The 26,321-nt window shown below is 39.2% G+C and overlaps 1 protein-coding gene across 1 annotated transcript; it reads right to left on the reverse strand.

The window, feature by feature from the left end:
- Nucleotides 1-104: 104 nt before the first annotated feature.
- On the reverse strand, nt 105-24,332 carry HABP4 (hyaluronan binding protein 4). The gene is made up of 8 exons (XM_054283901.1): nt 24,028-24,332; nt 13,278-13,422; nt 12,343-12,504; nt 12,081-12,152; nt 10,235-10,318; nt 3,391-3,559; nt 1,672-1,848; nt 105-639 (listed from the first exon to the last, which is right to left on the reverse strand). The coding sequence occupies exons 1-8, from the start codon at nt 24,317-24,319 to the stop codon at nt 583-585; spliced, it is 1,158 nt and encodes a 385-aa protein (XP_054139876.1). The 5' UTR covers nt 24,320-24,332; the 3' UTR covers nt 105-582.
- Nucleotides 24,333-26,321: the final 1,989 nt, after the last annotated feature.

Raw genomic sequence — 26,321 nt, forward strand, 5'->3', positions numbered from 1 at the left:
GGTTTGGGTTTTTTCCCCCCACTTTTTTTCCACAGACTATATCCAAATAGCAAAAGCTTCCACCTACCACTCTGACTTCTTAAAATAATACCTCAAACCCAAACCAATGTGCACTTTTCTTTATTTGTGAAACTCTGAAGAACTGCAACTTTTGACTGTCCGAAATATACACTTCACTCAAAGGAAACAACTTTCAAATATACAGTGAAATTGAGTCCCAATTGTGGATTGTGTTGTACAGTTTATATTTCACCATGGTGTCATGGAGAACTTGATATAATCTCTATATATACATTTTTAAACACTCTTCCCTTTTAACTTCACTTGAAGCCAAGTAGGGAAGTACTGTAAGCCTTCCCATAGGTTTCCTAAATGGAGGCAGACATTGGAGCCTGTGACAGGATCCCAATCCACCCATATCTCCAGAACACAACTCTATTAGCAGACAGCTGCAATCATTCCACACCAAACACTCAAACAACTTTCCAGAAGGAAACTGGCTTCCTTAATCCACACCAGCATAGAACGGGTCTCTTCACAGTTACAAAGGAACTTTGAGATACCACCATTCACGATGGGTCCTCAAGCTAACGCTGGAAAATCCTCAGGATCATCAGGATTTGGAGCAACAAGCTGCACCTAGAATGGAAGAAAAGAAGTCTTATAAAAATGAATACATTTCAGAAGTATCTGACAGCTATGTATATGTATTTTACCCTCAAAAGGGTTCATTCTTCTACTCAAATGCTACTACTACTAAAGGCTACTTCTACTCAAATTGTATCCCTCACTATCACAAGGCTTTTATCTCAGAACTTCCAACTGCTATAGTTTCTTCTCAGTGTGAATGTTTTTATAATGCTCCCTGGAGAGGACCAGAAGGTCACAAGTTCTGCAGCACTGAATGAAAGAAAATTTAAGCAGTCTCAAGCAGAATACAGCATATTTTTTGAAGTAGCATTACTATATTTTTACATTCTAGAACTACCAAACATATTGGGTTGTCGTTTTAATCTCTCTGATCTGTTACCATAAAGAACCTTTTTCTTACAGATGAAACAAATGCATCAACACTTCCATATTATTCTGAAAGTTCCTGGTCTTAAAGCATTTTAGTCACAGTAAAATTTCTGTTAGTATGAAGAATAAAGATGCCATTTTCCACTGTACAAATTTTTTTTTTTATTCCAAAGGAAAAGGTAAGTGAAATTTTTATATAATGTTTATATTGAACACATGAATCCTCCTGTAAGATCACAGATTTACTGATCTCACTGTTAGTAAACAAAGTATCACTGTATCACAGAATTTTTTCAAAGAGATACAAGCCTCTAGTTATTTTAATTACTTCCCAATTTATATCAAAACTAATTGCATCCTTTCCTCTAATTACCATTAGAGCATCCAGTAATCGGACCTTTTGAAATGTATGTGTTAAAAGTTGGGAGCCTGAATCGGTATTTAATTTCAAGTAACATAATATGGGCCAGAAACTCAATATGCATGACAACATACTATGAGACAGGAATTAAAAACAAGTCTATCACTAAAGAAATCAAAATTCCACGCAAAAGGGGCAGGACACACACAAACACCATCAACAACAGAAAAAAACCCCAACCAAACAAAAAAAAACCAAATGAACAATACCACCACCACAAAATCCATTACCATTACTTCTGGTCGAGGCACTGTCTCTTCAGGTCTTCTGCCACGACCACCTCGTGCTCCTCTTGATCCACGGCCAGGGCGAGGAAGACTCCCAAAATTAATATCCAGCTGAGAAGTTATATCATTCACTGGTTTTCGAAAGACATGAGAATTATCTTCAAAGTCTTCTTTTTGCAACTAAAGAGAAGATCTGGTTAAAGTCTACAGTTTTCCATGTATGAGCTTCTCCCCTCCCAGATACATATTCACACTTATATTATTGACTAAGCAGCAGATGAACCAAGATAGCATTTGGAGTAGAAGACAGGCCTTAACTTGTACAGGATTTTAACACAGATGAGGTAATTGCAGCTTCCCAGATGCCTGGGAAATGCATTCTTTGTTGGCTCAGAGATTCCTGGTAACAAAAGCTTCCGTACCAACTCCATAATACTGAAGAGGTTTGTCAGAAATATAAATCTAGGAGGTTTTCAAAGAGACTAGAGCATCAGACCTAAGCTACTTACTCCTACAGTTATGTCCAAGTAAGAGATAAAAGGCCATACCAAAGCTACTTAATCGATGTATTCCTCCTACATGCCTGCAGCTATGAGATCATTGTAGTTTTAACTATGTGTTTCTAATAGCTAGTGCATGTCAGACTATTGCCCAGCATAACTAATGAGGACTGTAGTAATGATAAAGTCTATGTTAACTCATGTCTTACAATGATGAGTCACTTATTCAATGTCTAATTCAGGGATTTCACCTGCCTATGTTACACAGTTCCTGTAGCTCCTGTTCTGTGTTCACTTTAACAAGGTCTCTTGATACTACCAGAAGAGAAACTTTACAGGCAAAAGGAACACACACCTGCTCTCTTCAGAGTTTGTGGAAGGTATCTCCCCAGACCTACCACTACCTCTCAGAAAAGAAAGAGGGGATAATGACAACTCTGACCTCAAAAGTCTCACTAAAAAGAAGGCAGACTCAACAATCTAAAGTGATTAGGCAAGTTTTGAGATTATTATTATAACTAGAGAAGAGGTACATATTCATAAATGCATGTAGACTTCAAGGATCAAAATTCCATCATGCTAGACTGTATGCACATACTTCTGTGACCTCCAAAATCTGAAATCTAAGTAAGCTAGAATCTGAAAGAAGCTTCCCCTCTCTCCTCAGAACTAGTACTTCTCCATGGAATTTCAACCTAAATAACATTATGGAGTGAACTTTAAGAGGAAATTGGGAGGTGTGCACACTACAGCATCACAAGCTCTCCAAGGTTAGTTCTAAGAAGCAGGACCCAAAAAAACCACACCCTAAAAATCCAAAAATCGTATTTTCAAGTGCACATTATGATACACACAAGTGCATACTGGCAAGCAAGCTAAGCGGGATTCAAACTGAGGAAAAGAAGTGTATATTAAACTCATAAGCCAAGTTTTTCTAGCAGCATTACTAGAGACCTATACAGGTGGCAGCAGCTGAGCCATAAGGTAGAACAACTTGATATTTTACATGTTTGCACAGAAAAATGGGGTGATGATGTCAGACAAAGACAATTGTCACACAATTTAAAGCCAGTTTTGGGGCACGTGTCATTGCAGTGATAAAGCTTAGATATTGTTCTCTTGGCCATTCAGATTATACTAAAGCTAGTGGAAAAAAAACAGAGACAGTTTCCCATCCCTGGGCATAAAGGAAGGTTGACAGAATTCCTGAGACAGTGCTTACATCATCACTATATTTTGACTTGTGAATCACCACTGCTTTGGAAGGAACAGTGGATTCTGGCTTCCGGATATTGAATTCAGGCTTTGGTCGATTCCGTTGCTGAAGATTCTTCCACTCATCTAATGTCATTTCTTGAACCACTTCTTCCATTGGCTCTCCTTCAGCAGCTCTAGAAGTTTACAGTTTTAGAGTAAAAAACTTTTTAAAAAAACCAACAAGATAAACAAGAGCACCTACCTTATTTAACTACTAAAGTAAGGATACTAAACACAACATTTAGAATGTTTCCCACCAAATTGTCAATTTCACTTACTCCTCACAGTAACTTCATGTGATAGTTTCATATTAACTTAACTTGGAGTATATATTTATGTACTCTGAAATTAATCATATGAAAAAATGCTGTCTGCAGCTTCCTGTATTAGTACTCATCCAGTCTCATCCTGAATTCAAGCACTTAGATTCTAGACAAATCATTCTGCCTTTTGATCTGGCATATTCTTAACCCTACATTTTAATAGTGGATCTACCCATAGTAAATATAGCCACAGTAAAAAAAAAAAAAACAAGCAACACACAGAGCAGTTTTAAAACACACCAATTGCATGGTTTCATTGCCTTGTACTGCACAATGACAATATGAGTTGAATTAATTTTTTAGTGTAGCTTTCAGTCATCAAAAATGTTCACCATATGATGATCACACCATGGGATCTTACAGGTAATTATTAACATTTCCTTTGTTAATTTCACAAGATGCTCCCTTGAATTTTTCTCTCAGATGTAGCAACAGACAGTATTTATCACTTGGCAAAATCAGACTAATCCTAGTCAAATTATCATTTGTCACTACGTACAATAACTATATGTTCTAGAAAAACATACAGAATACATCAGAGGCTGCCTTGCATATTTTTGAACTGTAAAGACAGAAGGTTTTATGTCTGTAATACACAGAGATAAGACAAGTTACATAAGCAAAAAAACTTCCCTTCCACTGATCATGCTTAAGTACTCTTCTGCCACTTTTCTGCTGATGATCAAGACAGGCCTGGCCAGGACACCAGGTTTTAGAATACTACAGGTATACATTTAATGATACCTACAGAAAGCTATTACCTATTAACCAGCATCACATACAGGGAGAGCACAACTTCCTACACCACCATAACTGTCTGCTGCATAAACAAGTCAAATACCATGACTTGTACAGGAAAGCCCACACTGATTACTCCAAGATGCTTGAGAAACCATTTCTCATGTAATAGAAAACTGTTATGTGTTACAATAGCAGTTGGAGTTGACTAAGTGTTTCCCCTAACAAGGACTTTTCTAGAAAGCCCCTTCATTAGAACCTGTGTTGTGGGAGAATGATGGATTTGGTTTTCTGCATTCAGTCATAATTCCACAGTCCTACCAAAAAATTATAATTTCCCCAATGTAAATATACAGTTTATTAGGTGCAAGTTGGAACTTTTTTATCATGGAAAGATGCAGAGTCAAATGACAATCAGTGACTGTGTGTGTTTTGTTTTTAAAGTTGTACAAGCAGCTCATTGGAATACACACAGTTTTTGGGACTGTACTGTATAGAACTAGCCTATACAGGAACAGGCCTAGTCCTTCTTACCTTCTCAAGCATTCATATTTCTTGCCAAAATTAGACAGTATTTTTCTAAACACCCAGCATATGAAAGGGAGAAGCAGAACTGAACACTAAAGCAACCCTTGATTTTAGTTCTAGGATTAACATAAGTTAGTTCTAAATTCACTTCACAGAAGAATAACAAATACAGAAGTCCTGCACTACATGCCTGCTCCTCTGACATGCCTTTATGCCCTGTTGTTTTGAAAATTCCAGCTTTATCAACCAGAAATTCAAGGTTAAAAGACTGGTAATCAGTCTGTCACTCCCTTCTCATTATGATCTGAAACTGTATTAGAAGGACTGTTAGGGAAAAAAAAATAGTTTACTGAGTTACATAAAAAGGATACTGGTGAAAGAAGCAGCTACTTCTGGAAAAACACCAACAGATATTGTTGCATCTGTAAGAGCACTAAGAACACATAGCCCCAAAACCATTTCAATTTGTTGTCCTCGAGAGTAAGAGGCCAAACAACTTCTGATCAATTATCTGAAGCTTCAGTTTTGGGAATAAGTGTTAGAGGAATTAAAGAGAAACATAACTAATAAAAGTGTCTCCATTAGACTGATTTAATTTTTTCCTAAGCCGTATCTCAGTAAATTGCATATCTGAATTTTGGAAGTCTTTTTTCCTCCTCTTCCATGAACGTTTCACCACATTAGAGAGACAATGTTTCAGTCCTTCGCAAGAGATGCAGAAAGATGCAGAACTGACAGCAAAAAGTACTTGAGAACTAGCTATCAATATTTCAATTTGCAAAAGCAAGCCAAGAATGCAAATGGGAGTTTAACAGTGTAAAATAATATTTACTGCATTTTCTGTGGCACAAAGTTTGCCCAAAAGAAGGGCAATAGTGCAAGTATTCAAGAATACTGAACAGCTTCTGATTCAGTGGTATGAGATGCTAAAGTGACCCAGTGATTTGAAAACAAGCAACCAAAACAACAATCACCAGAAAGTCCCAAGAACAACTAGAAATACGTACACTCAGGCAAAAGTATCAGCCACCCAAACATAGAAGGAACCACTAACAAGGCAGAAGCTCTGAAAGAGGGACCTCAACTTCCTGGATTGTGCAGGAGCACTGCACTCAAGTATCTGCTCCTTCTTCAACAACACAGTATGTGTGATAAGGAGCCACATAAACAGTTTTGTTTGAAACAGCTGTTATTGCTGGCAGGGTGGAACAAAATCTCAACTGAATAATGTCTTCTACATGGGAACAGATGAGAAGTCCACAGTAGCGCTGCAAGACACAAGTCTGAAACACTTGATGCACAATGGGGAATCCTTTAAAGATGTGCAAAGGAAATGTACATAATGCTAAAAAAATTTTGCATATCCATTACATTAAGGCAAGAAATCCAGGAGAAAAAAAAAAACTAACATAGCAGCTTCTATTTTTCTAAGTATTAGAAAGACCATCAGGGGACATTGAAACCTCCAGTAGCAGAGTACATTAAAATCAACTGGACATGTTTCAGAAGCAGCAATTAAAATTGATCATGCCTTGGGCCCAAAAGACCCCTTTCAGGTCTAAATTGCTATGATCATAAGAAAACACAAGGACATTTGACCACACAGCAACTTGATCTCACAAAAAGCAAAGACAGCTATTCCTTTCAAAAATATGCATACAACAAAAACATCCACTTGCCAGTTCCAAAGGAAATACTTGCAGATTTACGCTGCAAAGATTTGGTTTTTTCAACTGCAAAGTATGGTTTTGGTTTTTACTCCAAAGGATGGTTTTAGTTGCTAGGTTATTAGGGTACAAATTTGTTTTAGGATGTCAAGACTCTCAAGGGGAAGCACCTATGAGTGAAGCACACCAACAAAAACCTGCATACCACATTTTGGATGGAAACTTAATTGCACCAAGTTATTTTGGGCACCAAGCCAGAATGGAAATGCATTCTGTATATTACTTTCTACCTTTTAACGTTATAATTTTTAGTAACTGCTTAGTGTGCATTTTCATTTATCAAATTAATAAGCTCCTTGGCACACCAGCAGTCATGCTTACAAAACACTGCCAGACAACTAAGCACAACCTCTGGACATGAACAAACTGAATTTACAATGAAAGTCCTAGCAAATCACTAAATGAGAGCATTCAGTAATTGTTCCTACTGATTCAGTGTCTCCAGTGGACAACAATAACCCCTTAACTATGCCTTGATTGCTGCGCATACAATAAAACAAAATACCTTTGCTTTTTGCCAGAAGGAAGGTACATGGAAAGGAATGCCATTTAGCTCAGCTATTCACCTATTATTTTCATATTAAAAATAATGACAGCAGGTCTCTCTCATTTTTTCAGTTTTTCATCATTATTCAGTTGCACAAAGCAAATGCTTAGCTTTTATCAAGAAGTCAATGACAAGAAGCTTTCCCACTAAGCATTATTTACAAGAGCATTATCACCAGCTATAGAAAAGTTTAAAGTTAAATAAGGTAAGACCAAACAATTGTACAAACTTACGATGGAAGAAAAACACTGAATCAAATACTTATGAAGCTCTGGCCTGATCTAGGAAAAGCTTTATACCACCATTAAACAACAACAAAAAAAACCCCACAAAACAAATAAACAAATGAGATAAATAGCCAAAACACTGAAGATAAATTGTTAAAGCTTCCTATTAAATAACCAATATGACACATGGCTCCACAAAAAGGAAAACTATCACATGAATAAAAGAGTAAGAAAACCCCACAAGATTAAATACAAGCTCTACAAATACCTTTAGGAACAGCAGTTGATTAGCCCATGCATTGTACTGAATGAAATCAAAAAATCTAATTTGAATTGGCCAACACAAGTGTGTTACATTGTTTGAACTGAGAAAAGTTCAACCAAAAGCAGTTGTGAGGAAAGTTTATACTTCTGCACTACCTATGTATTTTATACAGGGTCAAGGTTAGGTTTTGCTTTTGCAGCAAGAAAGCCCCTATACTAGCATGCGGTTTGGGATGATAATAACTAGAGATAAAAACTGTTGATACACTCAAGATTTGAGGATATGGGAAGAAACACCTTGACTTACATCACACAAGTATAAAAGAAACTCTTATCCAGCAATACTCTGCAAATAGAAGCTCAGGAATAGCAAAACAGACTCTTAAAGGGAAGACCCCATAAGTCACAGAAACCCACAGAACCTCTTTTCCAGAGCTGCATGGTAATTAGCCAGCACCACATCAGAAAGCTCCACACCATCTTCATGCAGACAGGTTATTCCCAACTTCCAAGATTACATTTTTTTACTTGTAATTTTAAATGGAAACACTTCAGACTAGAAAGAGAATGAGAGATGAAACAACCCCAAGTCTTCAATCTCTTTCTCAATGCAAGCACACAACTGCAATAAAGCAGTAGAAAATAAATTGTTACCTTGTAGTCACTGCAGTTTAGCGTCAAAATGAGAATGACCCTAGCAGCAGCCCAAGCAAACACACAACCTTGTATAACACTGAGGCTGTAGCAAAAGCAGAAGGTAGCCTAATTTCTGTTATCTGGACAGCAGGGGCAACCTAAGCATGTCAGACCTCTAAGTACATCCTGAAGCCTAAACACCATAGCCTACCAGCTTCTGCTTTTAAACATTAAAACAACAACAATTCCATCTTAAAGTGTATGCCATACAACCATCCTTAATGACCTAGGCACTATTCACAGAGTATCTCCTCTTTTAAAATACATAGGGTCACCAAGCTGACACCCCCCAAAAATTAAGTGCAGGGAGATTTATGTAACTCATGTTTTGTATATAGATTTGTAAGCCTTCGGGACAGTATTTGTTGCCCTGAAAGGAGTACACAGTGCAGAATTTGTGCTTGTAGGTTACTTGCTTTTTTGAATAATTCGAATTTCAGTGGACTATGCCTAAATTAATCTTAAAAGAATATATAAACAGGAGTAAAATCTCCAGAAAGGCTCCCAGTCTGACTAGTGATCTCTAAGAAAGATGAAAGAGTTAAAGATAACTGGCAAATTCTGCCAGAGGCCTTTTCCACTGTACACACTTCTCATGTCTTAAGCTCTACAATGAACAGATATCAGGACATATCTACAAAGAGCTTGAATTGAAGTAGAAACAAGTACAAGCAGGAAACAAACAAAGCAACCAGCAACTGACAAAACTGAAATTTTAAAAAAGCTGAATAACTTATCATATTTAGCTAATACAGTGTATTTTTGCCACTGTACCTACACTGCTCACCTGATTTAAATTAGCCTAGAAACATTTTTTCAGTCATAAGTCATTCAAAGACAGATTTCCCCCTGGATATACAGCTTTACCTACATATTAAAACCTACTCTAAAATTAAAATATTCAAAGTTATATCAACTGAACATCTGACAGGGAAAACAACCTGAACATATAAAACAGGTTTTGTCATCTAGTTAGCTTTATAATTAATAAATTAACCCGTATCACTAATATCTGGAGCTGCTCCATGAAGTAAAAAAGGCTTCACAGCAACAAAAGAGGTCGACATACTGCACTGACCATCTTTCACTCACTAGGAGATATGCACCACATGCTCTTTAATTATTCTTTCAATCTTTTACTTAGACAAGACTGTCCAGTTAGTTTTCTTACACCAGTGTTCACTTATTTGCTGTGACACTGATTAGAATGAAAGCCACAAGACAACGGGGACATTTCTCTCTCAGTTTCCCTATTCTAAGGCTCATGGCATTTCCAGAAATTTTTTCCAAGTTCTACCATGGCCTCTCAAGAATTGATGATATTTGCATGATATTGGTGATTGGTGAATACTGAAAACTGAGAGTAGCTCAGCGTATTTTAAATGTGTTTGTACAATTCCATGGGCACCTCAAATATCTGTTGTCAGAGAACAAAAAGCATGGTTGTTTCTACAAATTAGATGAGTAAAAAAGGTAAAACATAATATGTAGCTCCTCTTTAAATCATCACCAAATCTTAGGAAGTTAAGTATCACTGTGCAATTAAATGCAATTTCCAACTGTATAAATCAAGCTTTAGTCAGAATTAGGGACATATTTTCCATACTCACAAATACAAAACAAAGCTTTTCTATTTTTAAATACATGCACTAGCAAAACTTCACAGTTCACATTTCAAGTGTGCCCCTCAATACAAGTACATCAGTAAGAGTTAATTGTTTCCTTTGCATTTAGACAGAAAATATTTGTCTGACTGTACTTGCTCAGAGGCTCTCCTTCAGATATCCCTGGCTGTTCAGGAGTTTCTGCGGTCTCCTCCATAGATGCAGTCTGCTCCTTCCCACTAAAACAGTAAGCAAACAAACCAAAACAAAACACATACAAAAAAAACCAAAACAAAACTATTGTCTTCATGACTCACACTGGAAAAAAAAAACAAATCAATACATTATTTCTTTTACCAGAATTCCCTGGTAAGGAGGGAAAAAAAAAAGGGAAAACTCTTTGATCATAAGCAGAAAGATATACTAAGTGACTAGTTGAGCAATTAACAAGTATATTTTGGGAATACTGGGAAAAAATCCTATTTCGCTAAAAAAAATAAAAGCATGTATGAAGATGAAATAATTCCATTATGAATAATAATCATGATTAGTATTAATTGTCAGTATAACACTGACATTTGGAGTTGCCTTTTTGCTTCTTTTAAAGAATTAAAGTTTGTATTTTCTGTAAAATGGACTTTAACTCACTGTCAAATGACAGCAGGAACTTATTTTCATTCCAGTAGCAGGCATACATATTTAAAATTAACACCTTTTAGCTTCAATGCATGATTCCCACAATCAGGACACAGACATGCTTTTAGAATTGTTCAGAGAGCTTTAATTTTATGTCACTTCTACCACATCACACGAAAACACTGGTAGAAGTTCTGATGCTATTGAACTGAAAAAACCCAAAAAAAACCACCTCAACTAGGAAGAAAATATGTAAAGGCCACTAAATACCTTGTAAGTTTATGAAGCCTTCCCTGATATCCTACAGAAGATAGTTTTCTGCTAGCTTGTTTTGCACTATCAGTTCAGAACAATGTTAACCTAGCTGATCCTTTGAAAAGCCAGGGTACCTAAACCATCTACTCTTAATATGAAATTCTGTAGGAGGGAGAGAAGTTAATACAACTTTCAGAAGAATTTAGAGTATCAAGACCCAAAAATTATTACACATAAAGGCTATATTTTTCAAACTTTCAGCATGACTGTCTGAATCCATTGACTTTTAAAACTAGATTTGATTTTAAAATAAAATTGTATTTTTTAAAACAATTTTGTCAATCAATGTGTATGTGGCCAAATTTATTTGCTACAAGTTCAAGGCACTACTTTTTCTCCATCCTTTATCAGCCTTCAATTAAAGAGTTCTAGATGTATATGAGAACAAAAGCTACTGGAAAGAGCAATGTATTGCTAAGTACAAAGAATGGATAAAAGCCAACATAATCAGTGAGGTTTCACAAATCTGAACAGAAATCCGTACCCCTAAGAGATATACAGAACTGAATGGAAAAGTCCTGATTTTTTTACCTCAAAGTGGCCATTAATCACATTATGCTACTGATTTTTCTATCACTTTAAAATGTACTTCCATGGTACAGTCAACTGAATATTACCTTCAGAACCACACTGAAATGTACTACCATTTTGCAATTTAGAAATTATCCATAAAACTCCAGAAAAGAGACTAGACTTTAAACCCAGTAACAGAGTTTGAATCTTAAAATTAGCATTTTGGAGCAATTCCATTAAATACCATTTACTTGACTATTGAGAAAAATAATAACTTATTTCCATTAAAAGACAACTCCACTCCAGTCAAAAGATTCTGGCTGTCTTAAGTGAACAAACATCATCATGTCTTTGCTTCAATTTAATCTCACCATCAAGAAGGAGCCAAGTTAAAAAAATGTAAAATTACATTAATTACAACAATAATAGAAAGTGATGCTTATAAAGCTCAAAATGGACAAGAAACTGATGAAAATGATGATCTAACCCAGGCCACAGAAAATTATGATCTATGATGGGCACAAGTATATGACATACCTTATACCATCTGTCATTGTTCTGTAGTTGCGAGGTCCACCTCCACCCTTTTTGTCATCTGCTTTCACACCTCTAGAGAGGAAAACAATTCTATGAGTTAAGGAGGTTTTTGCCTTTTTTATGACCTCAAACTAAAACCAGTACTGACTTTTTGCCAGCCAACCTGGATATGGAAGGGAACAGAATACCTAAAAGAGAGTACTGCAGTGCTGACTATTATTTACTTGTATACCAAGTAGGAAACAGCATACAGAACACTTACGTTTTATCATTCCCACTTTGTCTTTCCGGTTCACGTTTTCTTCTTTGGTCAAACCCATCAAAACTTCCAATTAATCCACCACCTCTTCCTCTACCTCTCATTCTGCCTCTTCCCCCACCACGGCCTCTTATTGGTCTTTCATAGTCTAATCTTTCCACTGGTCTAAGAAGAAGGTAATTAGTGAGACTTTTGTTTTTATAGAACATTTAAGAAGAAGAAAAAAAATCATACTGTTATGTTTGTGCAGCTATGGGACATATCAGTATATAACAGCTACAGCACAATTTGTAAAGTGCACCTTTGTACAGTACACACTACAGCTGTTTGGGTTTTGTCATTGAAAATGGACAAACTGAACTCTAGAGGAATTATTACAGCACACAAACAGAACGATCAGCAGTTATTAACACTGAAAACATTACAGAAACTAAAGAAAACATTATAAAACAGTCAAGTCTTCACAACTTTATATGCAATAGCTCCACCATCTAAACCCATATTTATATGCAACTGCTAAAATTTCAGACAACTTGTTAAATATCAACTATTATGGTATAAAGTAAGAACAGCCACATTCTGAAGCATTAAGGGTTAGGTGGAATCTTCTAATATTTATGAAGAAAGAAAAATCAACATGCATTCACTGTCCAAGCAGTAAATTCCAGTTTGCAACCTCCTACATGTTCTGCAAGGCTTGGTATGTGAGCTCAGAAACTAACATTATAAATATGCTGCTGACTAGGGGGTACATTTTCAGATCTTTAAATTTTTCAGTTTTGCCTTATATTGCTAACATTCAACAAAAAATGTACCAATTCAACCCCCAAGGAAGGTAAAACTACAGCTCTTACAGGCATGAAGTAAGTAGTCTTGCAAAAAACCTGCACATTAATATCCTCTGTGAGGGATCTTAGTTCTCTCTGCAGGATACATACCGTTCCACTGAGAATTCCACTTGTCTTTGTGCTCCATAGCGGTATTTCCTGAAAGATTGTCTCCATTCAGTTTTGTCCTGTTTCCCCTCTGTGCCTCTGTTACTGAACCCTTGTTGTTCTCCCTGCCTGGGTACTCGCTTTGGGCCTACACAAACACACGCAGGGATTACTGACAGCTCAAGAGTAACACAATTGCATTTACCAAACTACTGACTGAAGTGAGCTGGCTACACATCCGAACCCAAATCCACTAGAACATTAAAACTCCTTATTGCTAATGTCGCCAGACACTGTTTGCTTGAAAGACACGTACTTATTTTACCTTCTGTGTTGATGAACCTGCAAAATATCATGGGTTTTAAAAGTCAGAGATTTATAGAAAAGATAGTCTAAAGAAAAATCTCATTTTGCTCACAAGTCACAGAGAAGGAGAACAAAAACTGTTTCTCTCATGTTTTCAAGGATCATGAAAGTGTAGTACAGGATGAGGTGGAGAAGCTTCAATGGAAAAGACTAACTAAAAGACGGCAGCAGAAGCAATGAAGGTGAGGGAAAGAGAATGACCCCTTACAGATAGGTGTTGATTGGGAACCAGCACACCTCCTGCCAGATGAGCTCAGTTTAGAAGTCTAAGCCTCCGGGTCCTCTAAGCTCATGGCCACAGTATCAAACAACCAGCACAGGGTCACCTCCTCACACTGCTGTTTTGTAGAGGAAAGTACCATTCAGCAACACTAAAGGCCACAGAGTTCAGCTGGCAGAGACCCAAACAGTGAGTAGAAAGACTTCAACACCACTGATTCTAGAACATAAACATATTCCAAGATAAAATATACTTAAGCTTTTTAGAGTTTTATTCAGCCATTGTTGGAGTTGAGGAGGATTGGGTTGGGCAGAATGAATGAAAAGAAATTGTGAATTATAATAGAAAAAAACTGTAGTTTTACACTCAACCTGTATACATCTAGCAGAAGATTACAGTTCTTTATGTGCCTCCTTTCCCGTTTTCCCAAATTCTGTTCTCCCTCTGGGACCAAGATCTCCAGAAGCAAGCCATTTTGTCTGCTAGGCCTCTATATTTAAACCAACACCTTTCTAAGCCAACAGTGTAAGTCAATCAAGTAAGGAACAGGAAGATTGGTCTCAGATCTAAGCTACTGTTTCCACAAGAAGTATTGAACTACCGTGGAATGCTGAGCAGATTACTGAACTCAGGTTAGTGGACAAGTGACAGTCCTGGCTACCTCTGTTGCTACAACATAGAGAGAAAAAAGGCCATTTTATGTCGCAATATTAATATGCAAATTAACTCATAGCCCCAGAGAAATGCCCACATCAGAAGATTTTTGGTCAAACTTAGGTGGTGAGGATGAAATCTAACACCATTTGTAAAGAGAAAGCTTCAAAGAACTATCCACTTGGTGAATGTAATAAATAAAGCTTTTTGTTATGCAGTAAGAACAGTCATATTTGTACAGAGAAGATAGTGTTATATGTGGTACAGAAGCAACTCCAGCTCTGCTTTTCTTTAAACTACAAACCACCCGACATAATACATTCCAGTAATTCTCTCTTCTCAGCTTTGAAGTTACTTGACCCTCAGAGCACTGAGCATATTTGCATACCCAAATTACGATGTAATCTCTGCATAAAGGACAACTTTTGAAATCAGTTTCTGAGTAAGCTTTTCAAATGAGGACAGTTTAACACAAAGCAAAATTACAGATGATACAGAACAGTACATACTGTTGGGAAACATCTACTCTACACACATCTCAACTACACTACCAGCTATGTAAGGGTTAATTCTAAATTGGACTCTTGCTTGGGAAAATTACTACTAATTTCCGGTCTCATTTTAGTTATTTTGTTAGGATCTGAATGCACAAAAATGCATAGAAGACTATGATGTTATTTATTTTTGATCCTCTCTCATTGGCTATCTGAAGCATCAATTATTCTAAAAAGACTCCTTTGGCAAGAATGCAGTAGTCAGAATCCCTACATATTTAGTATTAACCTCAATTTCACCTTGAGATTCAAAGAGCTCCTTCAAACTAGCAAAACAATGCCAAAAAAAGAAGATGCAGAAGTAATTTTAAAAAGATAGTGTCTCATTTTATCACCCAGTACTGCTTATAAGTACTTCAAAACAACTGCAAAACAAGTCTCCTTGTCAGACATGTCAGTATATTACGTGTCAGCAGCACTGAGCATACTGGATGGAGCTGTGTGTTCTACTCCAATTTGAGTGCCAGGCTCTCTCACTTTGATTTTAACAGGTGGCTTCATTCACTGCAGATGTATTTTAAACACTAGAAAGTCTTTTACACAGGTAGTAAGTGCCACAAAAACATCTTTAATTGGTTTGACAGGCATGAAGTAGTGGATTAAGGCAGTATGCAACACCTGTCCCTCTCTAGTAGGACAAGTCACCCTTGGGGCAAAAGTTCATGTAACCTGCTTGTGAATCAGTTCAAAAAGACAGCCCAACTTTCAGCTCTGCATGTAAATAAAAACAGACTGGAGCTTGGCAGCAGTGATAGCATAAGCTCTACAATTTTAATCCTCTGCTATGTCCTAACACAGACTCAGTTTAATTCACAGAGCCCAAGGGCCATCTATCCTTTGGGGGACAACAAAACAAGGCAACAAAATCAAGACAAAGCATGAGACATCTTGCATATCACTGACAAAGAACTGGGGTACATTTTGAATGCTTGCTTAATAACTACCTCTCCAAACAGACACAAATTTTGTCTGCTTGCTTGTCTATATAATCTGGTATGCAGGTTTTCTTCAAAACCACACAAAAGAAAAAAGCTTTAGAGTTCTGTGGATCGTCTACTTGAGGCCTTACAAACACAATTCTGAAAACTGAAGATCACTCTTTCCTAGTTACCTAGTTTAGCCTCTTTTTAAAGTGGTTTTTCTGTGTCTTAAAATTACATCTGTAATCTGTATTCACCTGAATATGTGTCCCACCGTTCCCTACTTCACCACAGCTTTCCTGGATTGTTACTGCATCAGCCCAGTCTGTTGGCTAAGCTACCTATCACTTTACTTTCTAAACTGAGGAATCAGAACAGAGATCTGTGTTTCAACAGACTTAGCTTTTTTTTCCCCAGAAGAAGCAACTGAACTACTATTAGCAGGAAAAAATCTGTAAATACTAAAATTACCAGGTACTAGAACTAGGCAGTGCTAAAGAAAAAAGCTCAGTTGTATGAGAGATATTGTTAAAACTCTAAATCATACAGAGCAAACATACTTAAGTAGTTTTCACTTTCCCCACAATAATACTTCACTTTTAGAATTACTTTTGCTAACACTGAAGCACTTAGATAAAAAGACTTTCTAGAGAACTGTTTTTAATAAGTATGTACACAGAACTGGCTACTGGAAAAGCAGAACTTATACTTTTATAACTTGCATTGTTTGGTTTCCCAGAAACTGGATATCTATGTATTAACAGATGGATATAAAATAATGCAGCAAAATCTAGCTGCCTTTCCAGTGTTGCTGTCTAGCTCTCAGCAAGTTTCTCCATCTATATAATCCATCCTCAAAAAGTGAGACTTCTGCTTGGAAAGAGGTATCTCTAGGTTTTGTGGTTCTTCACTAGCCTGTACTGAGAGAGTGCGCTTTCACCTTTTTTAAATTTTTCATTTTAAACATTTTTTTTGTAGAAAGCCTTGACTTCAGACAAATACCACAAGGAGCCCAGCTTGCAACTGCTATGAGGGACTATACACTAAAGCAGAAACCTTGCTGTTTCTCCCACTTCCTAATGTGACAGTGGTAGCTGGCATGCAATTCACAAGCTGAGAGAGGTAACTGCTTACAAAGAACAAACTGGAAAAAGAGTGTTTGTGGAAGGGTCACATTGACAGAAGACTCCCCAGCATAAAAAGAGACCTCTTACAGACCTGAGATACAGAATTACATTTGTTACCTGAACGGATAGATCTAATCTTTATGGGAAGGAGTGTGATCACCAAAAACATACAAAAGGAGCTAAAAATACCAGAATTGTTGAAAACCACAGTCACAAAGCTGTGGAGAAAAATCAGCATTAATGCAGAACTGATGCTTGGGCTTAATCTATAAATAAAACAAAAAACAAATAAATAGCAAAACCCACCCAAACAAAAAAAAAAAAAAATCAGAACACCACAAAAAACCAACTACCAACACCCCCCACCAAAAAAAAAAAGTAGGAAACCCCTTTCAGCTTTGAAAGAAGACTATCCTTCTTCCCAGTATACCTCAAAAGGACAAAGTAGACCCAAAATAGGTCCAAGGCTATGGTAGAAATATCTTGACCAAACAAAGTAACAAAGAAAACAACTGTGAGGAATTTTTTAGACACAGTAGGGTACTGAAGAACCTAACTACCAGGGCTACAGCAGTTAAGTTATCAAGGCAAAGAAAGTGGAATTGGAATTTGGAGAAAGAAAGGATATTCCAAGTTGTAAAAGGAATAATAGTTATAGATCACATAACTGTGTAACAAAAGTAGAACTGATGCTTAAACAATATTATATACAAACATTGTCTCCCCAAAAAATGAACTGTTATGAATTTTAAATCATTAATTTAATTACTACTACTTTAAAAGGATGCTGAATTCAGCAGCTCTATTTGTTCTTTCCAACAGTGAGCTGTATCATGATTGCCATGAGGTGTTTCACTCCAGCCACTTATGGACAGATCTGTAAAATCAGCCTCTACAGACCTTAGATCTGATACTGTTGACCAATGGATCTCCATACTATGCAAATGGAAAACAACACGGAGGCTATGCATTAGTGAGAAACTTTGAGGCACTTGAAACTGAACTTCTACAACCCTTGCTGATGACCCAAGAGGCCAGACTAATTGCATTAGCAAAAGCAGCCTTGTGGTGACATGATCAGCAAGTGCCACTATTTATATTGAGTCTAAGTAAGCCTTTGGAGTGTGTCATGCAATGGGTAAGCTATGGAAAAATGAGAGTCCCTTGCTTCAGCAGAAAATAATATTTCTGCAGATAATATTCCTGTAGTATACTCCTGAGCTCATACAAAAGGCTCCAACAAAATGAAAAAAAATAAAATAACTCAAACTTGTAGTCAGATAGATTTATAATGGCCTGATGCTTAGGAGCAGTATACTTTGGGATATTATGCAATGTTGGGAAACAGCTTTTCCTAACATCTAAGGTTGACATCAACAGGATTAGTGTTTGGCAAATAATTACACCTAGGATGAACCTCTTGGAGATCAGTGGTTGACTCAGTATGCTAAATCAATGCAAAAAAGCTTTGAGAAAAAAAAGTATGCCCAATGGTATTACTGAAGTACTAATTAAGGTATTTTCACAGAAATCCAAATTAGAACCTAAATGGAAGTGGTCACATACCACCCTACCATGTACTTACTTTGCTGTTAAAGCTTTAGGATATTATGCCTGTTACTTGTAATAACATCACATGTGACATGGAGAGCAGTCAAATGCTTTGAAAAACTTCATGAGTTCTTTCTGATAATAGTGGGAAAGCTTAATAAAAACAAAGGGAGGACTGTTATATACTGAGCTTAGTTAGTTGAATTCTTTTATCTAAGTAGTTTTGCTTAGCACAAGCAAAGTGCTGAAGTTTTAGGCCACAAGCTGCAAACTTTTACCTTGAAATGCTGAATGAGTCTTCTACTATTGTTCAGCTGCAATGAAAGGAGGCTCTCAGACGAGTGCAAACTAAAAGATTAAGAAGTCATGGCTATCATCAGAACCTGCAACCCATCCAGATAAAGACAGCTGCAGAAGAAGAATGTGATATGAACAAGAAGACTCCAAAACAAAAATCACCATTGAAGTAAGATGTGCATGCAAGGTGTGAAGTGTGCAAAGAATAGGAGCATTGGTTGTAAGAATAAAGAAATACCTGGGATTTTGTACCCTAAATCCCTCTGGTGAGGCATCTAGCTTGAGCTGTACCTGTTGCAATACCACAAAATTATTAATGTTTTTTCTCCCGAAACTGGATGCTAGCTGCGGGAAGCCTAGGGTGAATAAACTTCTTTAACAACTTATACACAGGCAACTAATCTTTCTTTACAAGAAAACTTCATAACTGGTAATAGTAAAAGGAAATTTATTTTCACTCAAACATTTATTTTGCTATATTTTAGAGAGTAAAAGAATTAATACTCCAAAAACAATTTCACTTTCTCCCCTTTAAATGTGTGTGATTCTAATACCAAACTTCAAACAATAGCTTCAGCTATTGCAAGCAACACACCAAAGAGACACATGGAGTTAGACTCCATCCAGTGCCATTTTGTTTTCATGCATGCCAGTACTTGCTGAATTACAGAATTGCCTACCATAGCTTTCCTTTAGACAATCCTTATGGCACTGTAGTTGAAAGAATGTTACCAGGATAAACTATTAAAAAATAAGAAAATCACAGTCAGTCTAAGATAAAACTCCATAGAAAATTCCACGCCATTTTAAAACCACAGCTAAAAACTCAAAAGCACAGTATTTAGGAACTATATATAAATGTTACCAGAGTCATCATATGTATAGGAAAGAAGAAAACCTTTTAGAAGTATTAGCAACAAAAGGTTTAGAGATTTCAAAAGAACAGAGAGTATTACTGCAGGATCAACAAATTTAATTTTCCTGGACTGGTAAAGAATGCTAGCTCTGCAACTCGGCCTTTTGCATAAAAAGCTGGCAAATGCAGTTTGGTCACTGTGGTAAGAATGAACTGAGTTAACATCGAGTGGTGCAGTTACAAGAGCTGCAACACCTACAACCAGCCTTTACCCAAATCCTCAGCTCATACAGTCTAAAAATCACAAAACAACAGTCCAGAGAAGAGAAAAAATACTTTAAGGTCAAAAGTATAGGTTTTGGTAGACAGTTGTTGGGAATTTAGCTCACTAGAGACTGGAAAAGTACAAGGCCGTGGCTAATTCCAAGTCCTGCACCTGCAAGATAACATGTCCTTGGGCCTAGCTGAGTATGATAACAACAGTGGACAGAGAGACGTGGGAAAGAGGGAATGTAGGCCCAAAGGAATGAGGAAGAGTTGATGGTATAGTTTAACCAATAGATCGCTTGGCTTACAGAATATTCATGAGCTTATTACTTGCTGTATAAGTGTCTGATGCTTTCTTCAATAAACGGAACTTGCTTATCACTCATATTGAGTGTCCGAGTCTCCCCTCACCGACAAATGGCTCATCCCAGACAAACGGACCATTCTGCAACAGACAGTGAAATAGAAACCCATTTTCTCCATAAAAAGCTTAAAAAGTCATCTCCTTAGAGTTGTGCCATTTCATAATAAATAGTTTGGATTCTAGAGTTCAAAGTATTGCATTCTCTGGCAAAGTCCTCTCAGGAGGTTTGCTTCAAATTGAAAATATCTCCAGAAATTTAGTAAAACCTGCTTTGAAAAATTCAGTGAAGAATTACATTTAAAAAAAACCAAAACAACAAACCTACCTTACAGAACTTTGTGACTAAACCTTCCACTCAAACACTAAAACATAACACCACAAAAAATCTCTGACTATGGTAAAACTCCTTGTATTGCAAGATAGAAGCCTAGATGTGCTTTGAGTCTTTAGAAAGACCCTTTTTCACAGATTAAGTATGCTTAAGAAATAATACTAGAATAAAACAAAAATCATGAAACTTAACCAGACTTTTTGTAGTACAAACAAGCAAATATCCTAGCAACTAGATAAAACAGTCTGGAAGGGTCCAAAGTAGGGTTATGAAGATGATCAGGCTGCAGAATATCCAAAAGAAGGCTGTGAAGGCTATGAAAAAGTTGGTGAGTCTGCCTTATGAGAAAAGACTATCCTCTTCCCAGGACAAGGCTTCATATAAGCCACATCACAGTACCCCGGTATTAGAAAGGCTACAATGATGAAGGCTCCTTTCACAAGGAGTCCCATGAAAGTGAGCAGCTACAGTGGGGACAAGGTGCACAAGAAGAGATTTCATCTGTGTTAAGAATTTCTTTCTGGTGCTACCTTATGTTGAAACAACCTTTTCAGAGTTAAACCCCCATCACAGAAGGCTTTCAAAATGCAACTCAACAAGGTAGCAGATGAGGTCTTCAAGGCTGCCTTTCCTAGGAAAGGTTGGACCAGACCATCCTTTCAACATAGCCTCTCAACCCTATTCTGTGATGATTCCAAAAACACTAGTATGAGACAGTGAATTCCATCATTTCAACTGTAATACCACTAGATTCTGATTCTGCTACTCTGGTGAATCTAGATGCTATTTTTTGGTGTTTTAATTACTAATAAGTAGAATGAAGTTAGGGGTAGTTATGCCCAAAATCAGGGGGGGAAAAAAATCACTAAGAAAGTCTAGAAACAAAGTCTTAAGATTGGTATGTTTTTCTTTTTTTTAATTAAAAGTTTAGCAATTAGTTTAGCAATTTAGTAATTTTAATCAATATTATTTATTTCCCCAAACAGAGGTGCACTCTTCTAATAATCCATCTGTTATTAGAAGCTTTATGCCAAACTGTGGGAGTGCAAGGAGGTTGGTCATTCTCAACTGTCAAGTTGATAGCACCCTGAATCTTATATAAAATATAGAAGTTTTGAACCCTACGTAACAAACCAACTTTATATGGCACCAATAAAGAGCTGACCCACTCCCATCCAAAAAACCTCAAGATTTTTTACTCAACTTGACACTTGCTTAACATTTGTCAGCTACATCATCATTGTGTATTTACCCTAACTCGGAGGGTTCTCTGCCATTCAGAGCAGACTAACTAACACAGCACATTCAAATGAGGAACACAGTCAAGACCAAGTCATGACTATCCACACTGGTTTAGCATCTTAAGCACTGTACTTTTATAGTCCTTACTTCCTAACAAGCCCAAGACAAACACACAAAATCCCAAACAGATGCTATGTTTAAAGAAGAAAGTGTGTTTTTAAATATAGAAGAGAAATAACTCTTCCTAAAATAGATCTTAATGCCCTTTCACTAAGGGTACTATAGTCAGCAGTCTCTTCTCCATTTTAAATCAGCAGGAAATTGAAACAACGTGCACATGCCTGTTGTCTCTGTATGAGAAAAGAGATTTCTTAACAATAAATTTCTGCATTAACAAGAAATTTCTGCAACCAAGGTTGCAGAGAATGGTCAAAGACAAGCCATAGAGCCACTGTGTATTGCCAGGAATGGTGACACCTATGGGCAAGCGGGAGGCAAAGGATTGTCTTCACACACTCCTATGGTAAGTTACTGCTAACCACCAGATCTTGTTCAAGAACTTTTTCATCAAAACTTGAGACTCTGATGTTCACTGAGTAGACTCCTTCAACTTCTGTTGACAGCCACAGTAAAGTAACTTTTAAATAAAATAAGCTGTTATAGTCTGAGTACTGGTCTTACGAGACTAACTCACCTAATAGCAGAGAAATCTCAAAAAGACTAGTTTCATATAACTGCCCATAAAGACAGCAAAAACTTATCTTCCTCTACAAAGGTGCTCATTATCCAGCACATATTTAGCATTGAAGATTCTCTGCTCCACAAACTGCTAAAAATGCGTCTACTAACTGCTGTTGGGAAGCGTGTAAGACTGTAAGCCTAACCAATAGAATTGGCAACACTGGCAACAACTTGATGGAGCAACAACCTAATTCAAAAGCCTTTTCCTGGGGCATTAAAACACACAGTACCATTACAGTGAGTTTAACAGGAGCTTTTACTACAGGAAGAAAGTACCTTAATAATAATTATGTGTTAGGCTTCATTGCTTCCTGTAGGAGAACGGGAACTTACAACTCAAGAGTGTGAAACCAGAATCTTCCGTGCAAAGATTCTCAATATTTAGAAACAATCCACCAGTTCTCAGATACTTTAGATACTGAATCCAGCAACCAGAAGCTCAATACCGGGTAAGTAGTAACAATCAGACTCACTAAGACTAGCAATCAGCTCCAAATGCAAGAAGCTATAGCCCACAGAGCCTCCAGCTGCAAAGAGGACTGTGAGGGACATTCTAGTACAAAACCCAACTGACTCCCTCTTTCCCCAAGCAGTACTACGCATCAAAACCTAGCAGATGATAACTCCTGAACATCGGCTGAAGAGTTACCCCAGGAAATAAGGTTTTATAAAAAGGCCGGCTCACCAATGCAAGCTCAAGGCAAAATAAGCACAGATCCCTGGAGACGACAGAACTCTGAAGACACCAAAAGGCCAGAAAAACTCACAGGTACCGAGAAATCAAGCCTGGAAACTTCAGACACTGAAGGATACTGTCCAGGGTGACAAGAAATGAAACGCAGCAACAGGACTACTAAACCACCATGAAAACTGTAGATGCCACAGCGTAGGAGTTCATGCTCTTGCACTTGTCTCTTGGGGATATTGCTGAAGTTTTCATTTACATATATTCCAAGGCCTTCTCGGCTGAGAGTGCTCGGCAACATCGTGCCGTGACCGTGCTAAGCGTCACTGCTTGCTCTGAGGGGACTTTCAGGTGCATTCACCACGACGACCCCATCGGGAACCAGGATTTTTCAGCCCCGCCACGACAGCGCTACCCCCGCCACGCCACGGCTACCGAGAGGCCGGCGGAGCCCGCAGCCACCCACGCCGCGCCGCGGGGCCCGCACCGGGCACCACAGCGCCGGGAACCGCCTTCCCAAGCCGGCCGCCGGTCCGGCCCGCGCCCGCCCCCGCCCCGCCGGGGTGCTGCCTGCGTACCTGGCTGCGGCGGCGCCGCAGGGTAGGGTGCAGGGGAGCTCTCCGGCTGCCTGCGCTCCTTCTGGGTCTCCCTCTTGCCGCTGCCCGCCCGGCCGCCGGACACGGCTCTCTTGGCGACGGCCGCCGCCTCATCGCGCTTCTTCCTCTGCTGCTGGCGGCGCTCGGCCTCGCGCAGGACATCGAACGGGTCCGACTCGTCGTCCAGGAGCTGGCAGAAGCGATTGGCGACGGAGCACCCGAAGTCCTCCTGCATGACGGCACCCACCGGGCTGCCCGCCAGCCCCGTCATCATCCGCGCGGCCGCCTCGCCTCCCCGACCGCCCCCTGCGCGCACGCCGGCGGCCGATGCCCCCCCCCCGCAAGGAGGCTGCCGCCGCTGCGCGGGGCCGAAGCAAGGCACACGCCGGGCGACAGCAGCAGCAGCGGCGGCGGCGGCGGCGGCAGCCCGGCCCACGCGCCGCCCCAGCGCCCACGGCCCGCCGCACCTTCTGCAGCCCCGCCCCAGCCGGGCCGCAGCAGCCAATGGAGCCCCACAGCACACCCGCCGCCGTCCCCGCCGCCTGTAAGCGCGGCCGGGCCCGCCCACCGCCTGCACGCGCGACCGGAGAGTAACAGAGCAGCCAATCCCGGCGCCAGGCTCCGCCCCGCCCCCGGTGCCCAGCTGCGGCCAATTACCGTGCAGGATCAGAACTGTCAATCACGCCCGTTAACCAATGCGGTGCTCCGCTCTGTAATTCTTCAGGCGTGTGCCCCGCCAGCCCGGCAGCGCTACAGCCCCGCCCCGTGTGGGGACGGTCTCCGGCGACAGCGCTTCGAAGGTGTCGCCGTGGGTCTTTGGGTACAACCTACATCCTGCAACAAGTGACACTGTGAAAAACGCTAATCACTTGGTTTTTTTAAATTTTAAAAGTTTAATAGGAATAAAATGGTTATAAAAATAGTAATACAATTAGAGTAATCATAATTTGGACAATTTTAATTAGGACAATATGAGACAATGGAAACAAGGAGTTAGGACGTCCGGGTACCTTTTTCTGGGCAGCATAAACCCGGTAAAGGACACCTGTTAACAGAGGATTAACGTTTAAAAACAATAGCCTGTTGCATATTCATACACCTCATACATGACGCATAAATTCCATTCACATACAGGATTCTCTCGGGGTCATCGTCAACTTCTTCCTCTGAATCTTAACGGCGCCTTCAAGCCTGAGCAAGGAGGGAAGAAGTTAGTTTCTTTTGATAAGAGGGCAATAAATTCTTTGTTTCTGAAAGATTTAGGTGTCCTGCGGTGCTATCTTGCTGCGAGTCCTTTCTTTTAAAAAAGCACCTTACTTAGCATAGTTTCATATTTCTACATTTTGTTATAACCTAAAACTATATTTAGCACACTACTTAAGAGAATTAATACAGCGTAACTTTCTAACACATATAATATCCATTTCGATATTTGCGAAAAGCCAATCACAAAACACGCATTTCCCGCAGCACCAAGGGAAGAGGCGCCCCTCACACGGGGCGTTCCCCCGGGGCAGCTCTGCGGTAGGCACGCCGGGATGAGGCGGCGAGCGCGGTGTCAGCGCGGGCTGTCCGAGCGGAGCGGCGCGGCGCGGCCTGTGCCGGCAGCGAGCCCCTCAGCGGCACCGCCACCGCCCGCCCGCCCGCAGCGCGGCTCTCGCAGCTCGGCTCGGCCCCGGGCAGCCACAGCCAGGACGGGGCTCCCCGGCCGCCGCCGAGCTCCCGCGGTGACAGATTGTGGTGCAGCCACGCACCTGTAGAGGCCTACACGCCTGTAGAGGCCTTAGCTGGACCCAGCTGCGAGTACTTTTGCTGTCTCAATAATGCCAGGAAACTCATCAAGGCTTTTTTCCGCAGGGGAGGGGCACCTGGGAGAGCAAAATATCAGTGCCTCTTTTATCAGCCACAGTTGCCCAAAGAATGGTGATTGCGGTCTTGATTTCTGTGATGAGGCTGTCTTTATTCCATGAAACTAACGCTTCCTCTGTCATGATAACTTCACTGCATATACCACCTGCTTTTGAAATTAATTTTATCTTTATTACAGTAACTTGAAACAGTATCAGAAATCATGCTGTGCTTCAAAAGGCAGGATTAAAGACAGCCCAGTTCTCTCTTCATTTTGGGATGCTGATAAGCCTGTGGACACCACTGTAAAGCAAAATGATGTGTATCCTCTACAGATTATTCCAAGCCTTGAACATAGTCATTGCATCTCTCCTGGCTGTCATGTAGATCATGCATGATCAGGGCATGCAGAATTAGAAAACTAATTT

This window comes from Melozone crissalis, unplaced genomic scaffold (genome assembly GCF_028551555.1).
Source record: "Melozone crissalis strain CALT ecotype California unplaced genomic scaffold, PUWL_Pcris_2 ptg000005l_1, whole genome shotgun sequence".
In the NCBI taxonomy this organism is placed as follows: Eukaryota; Metazoa; Chordata; class Aves; order Passeriformes; family Passerellidae; genus Melozone; species Melozone crissalis.

Bases quoted from the DNA above. Each gene is read 5' to 3' on its own strand.
- HABP4 (XM_054283901.1), bottom strand. From the start codon at position 24,319: ATGATGACGGGGCTGGCGGGCAGCCCGGTGGGTGCCGTCATGCAGGAG. The intron at 12,153-12,342 runs GTAAGTGTTCTG...TTTCCTCTCTAG, and splicing joins CAAAGTGGGAATGATAAAAC to AGGTGTGAAAGCAGATGACA. The intron at 10,319-12,080 runs GTATGTCATATA...TTACTGTTTTAG, and splicing joins ACAATGACAGATGGTATAAG to TGGGAAGGAGCAGACTGCAT.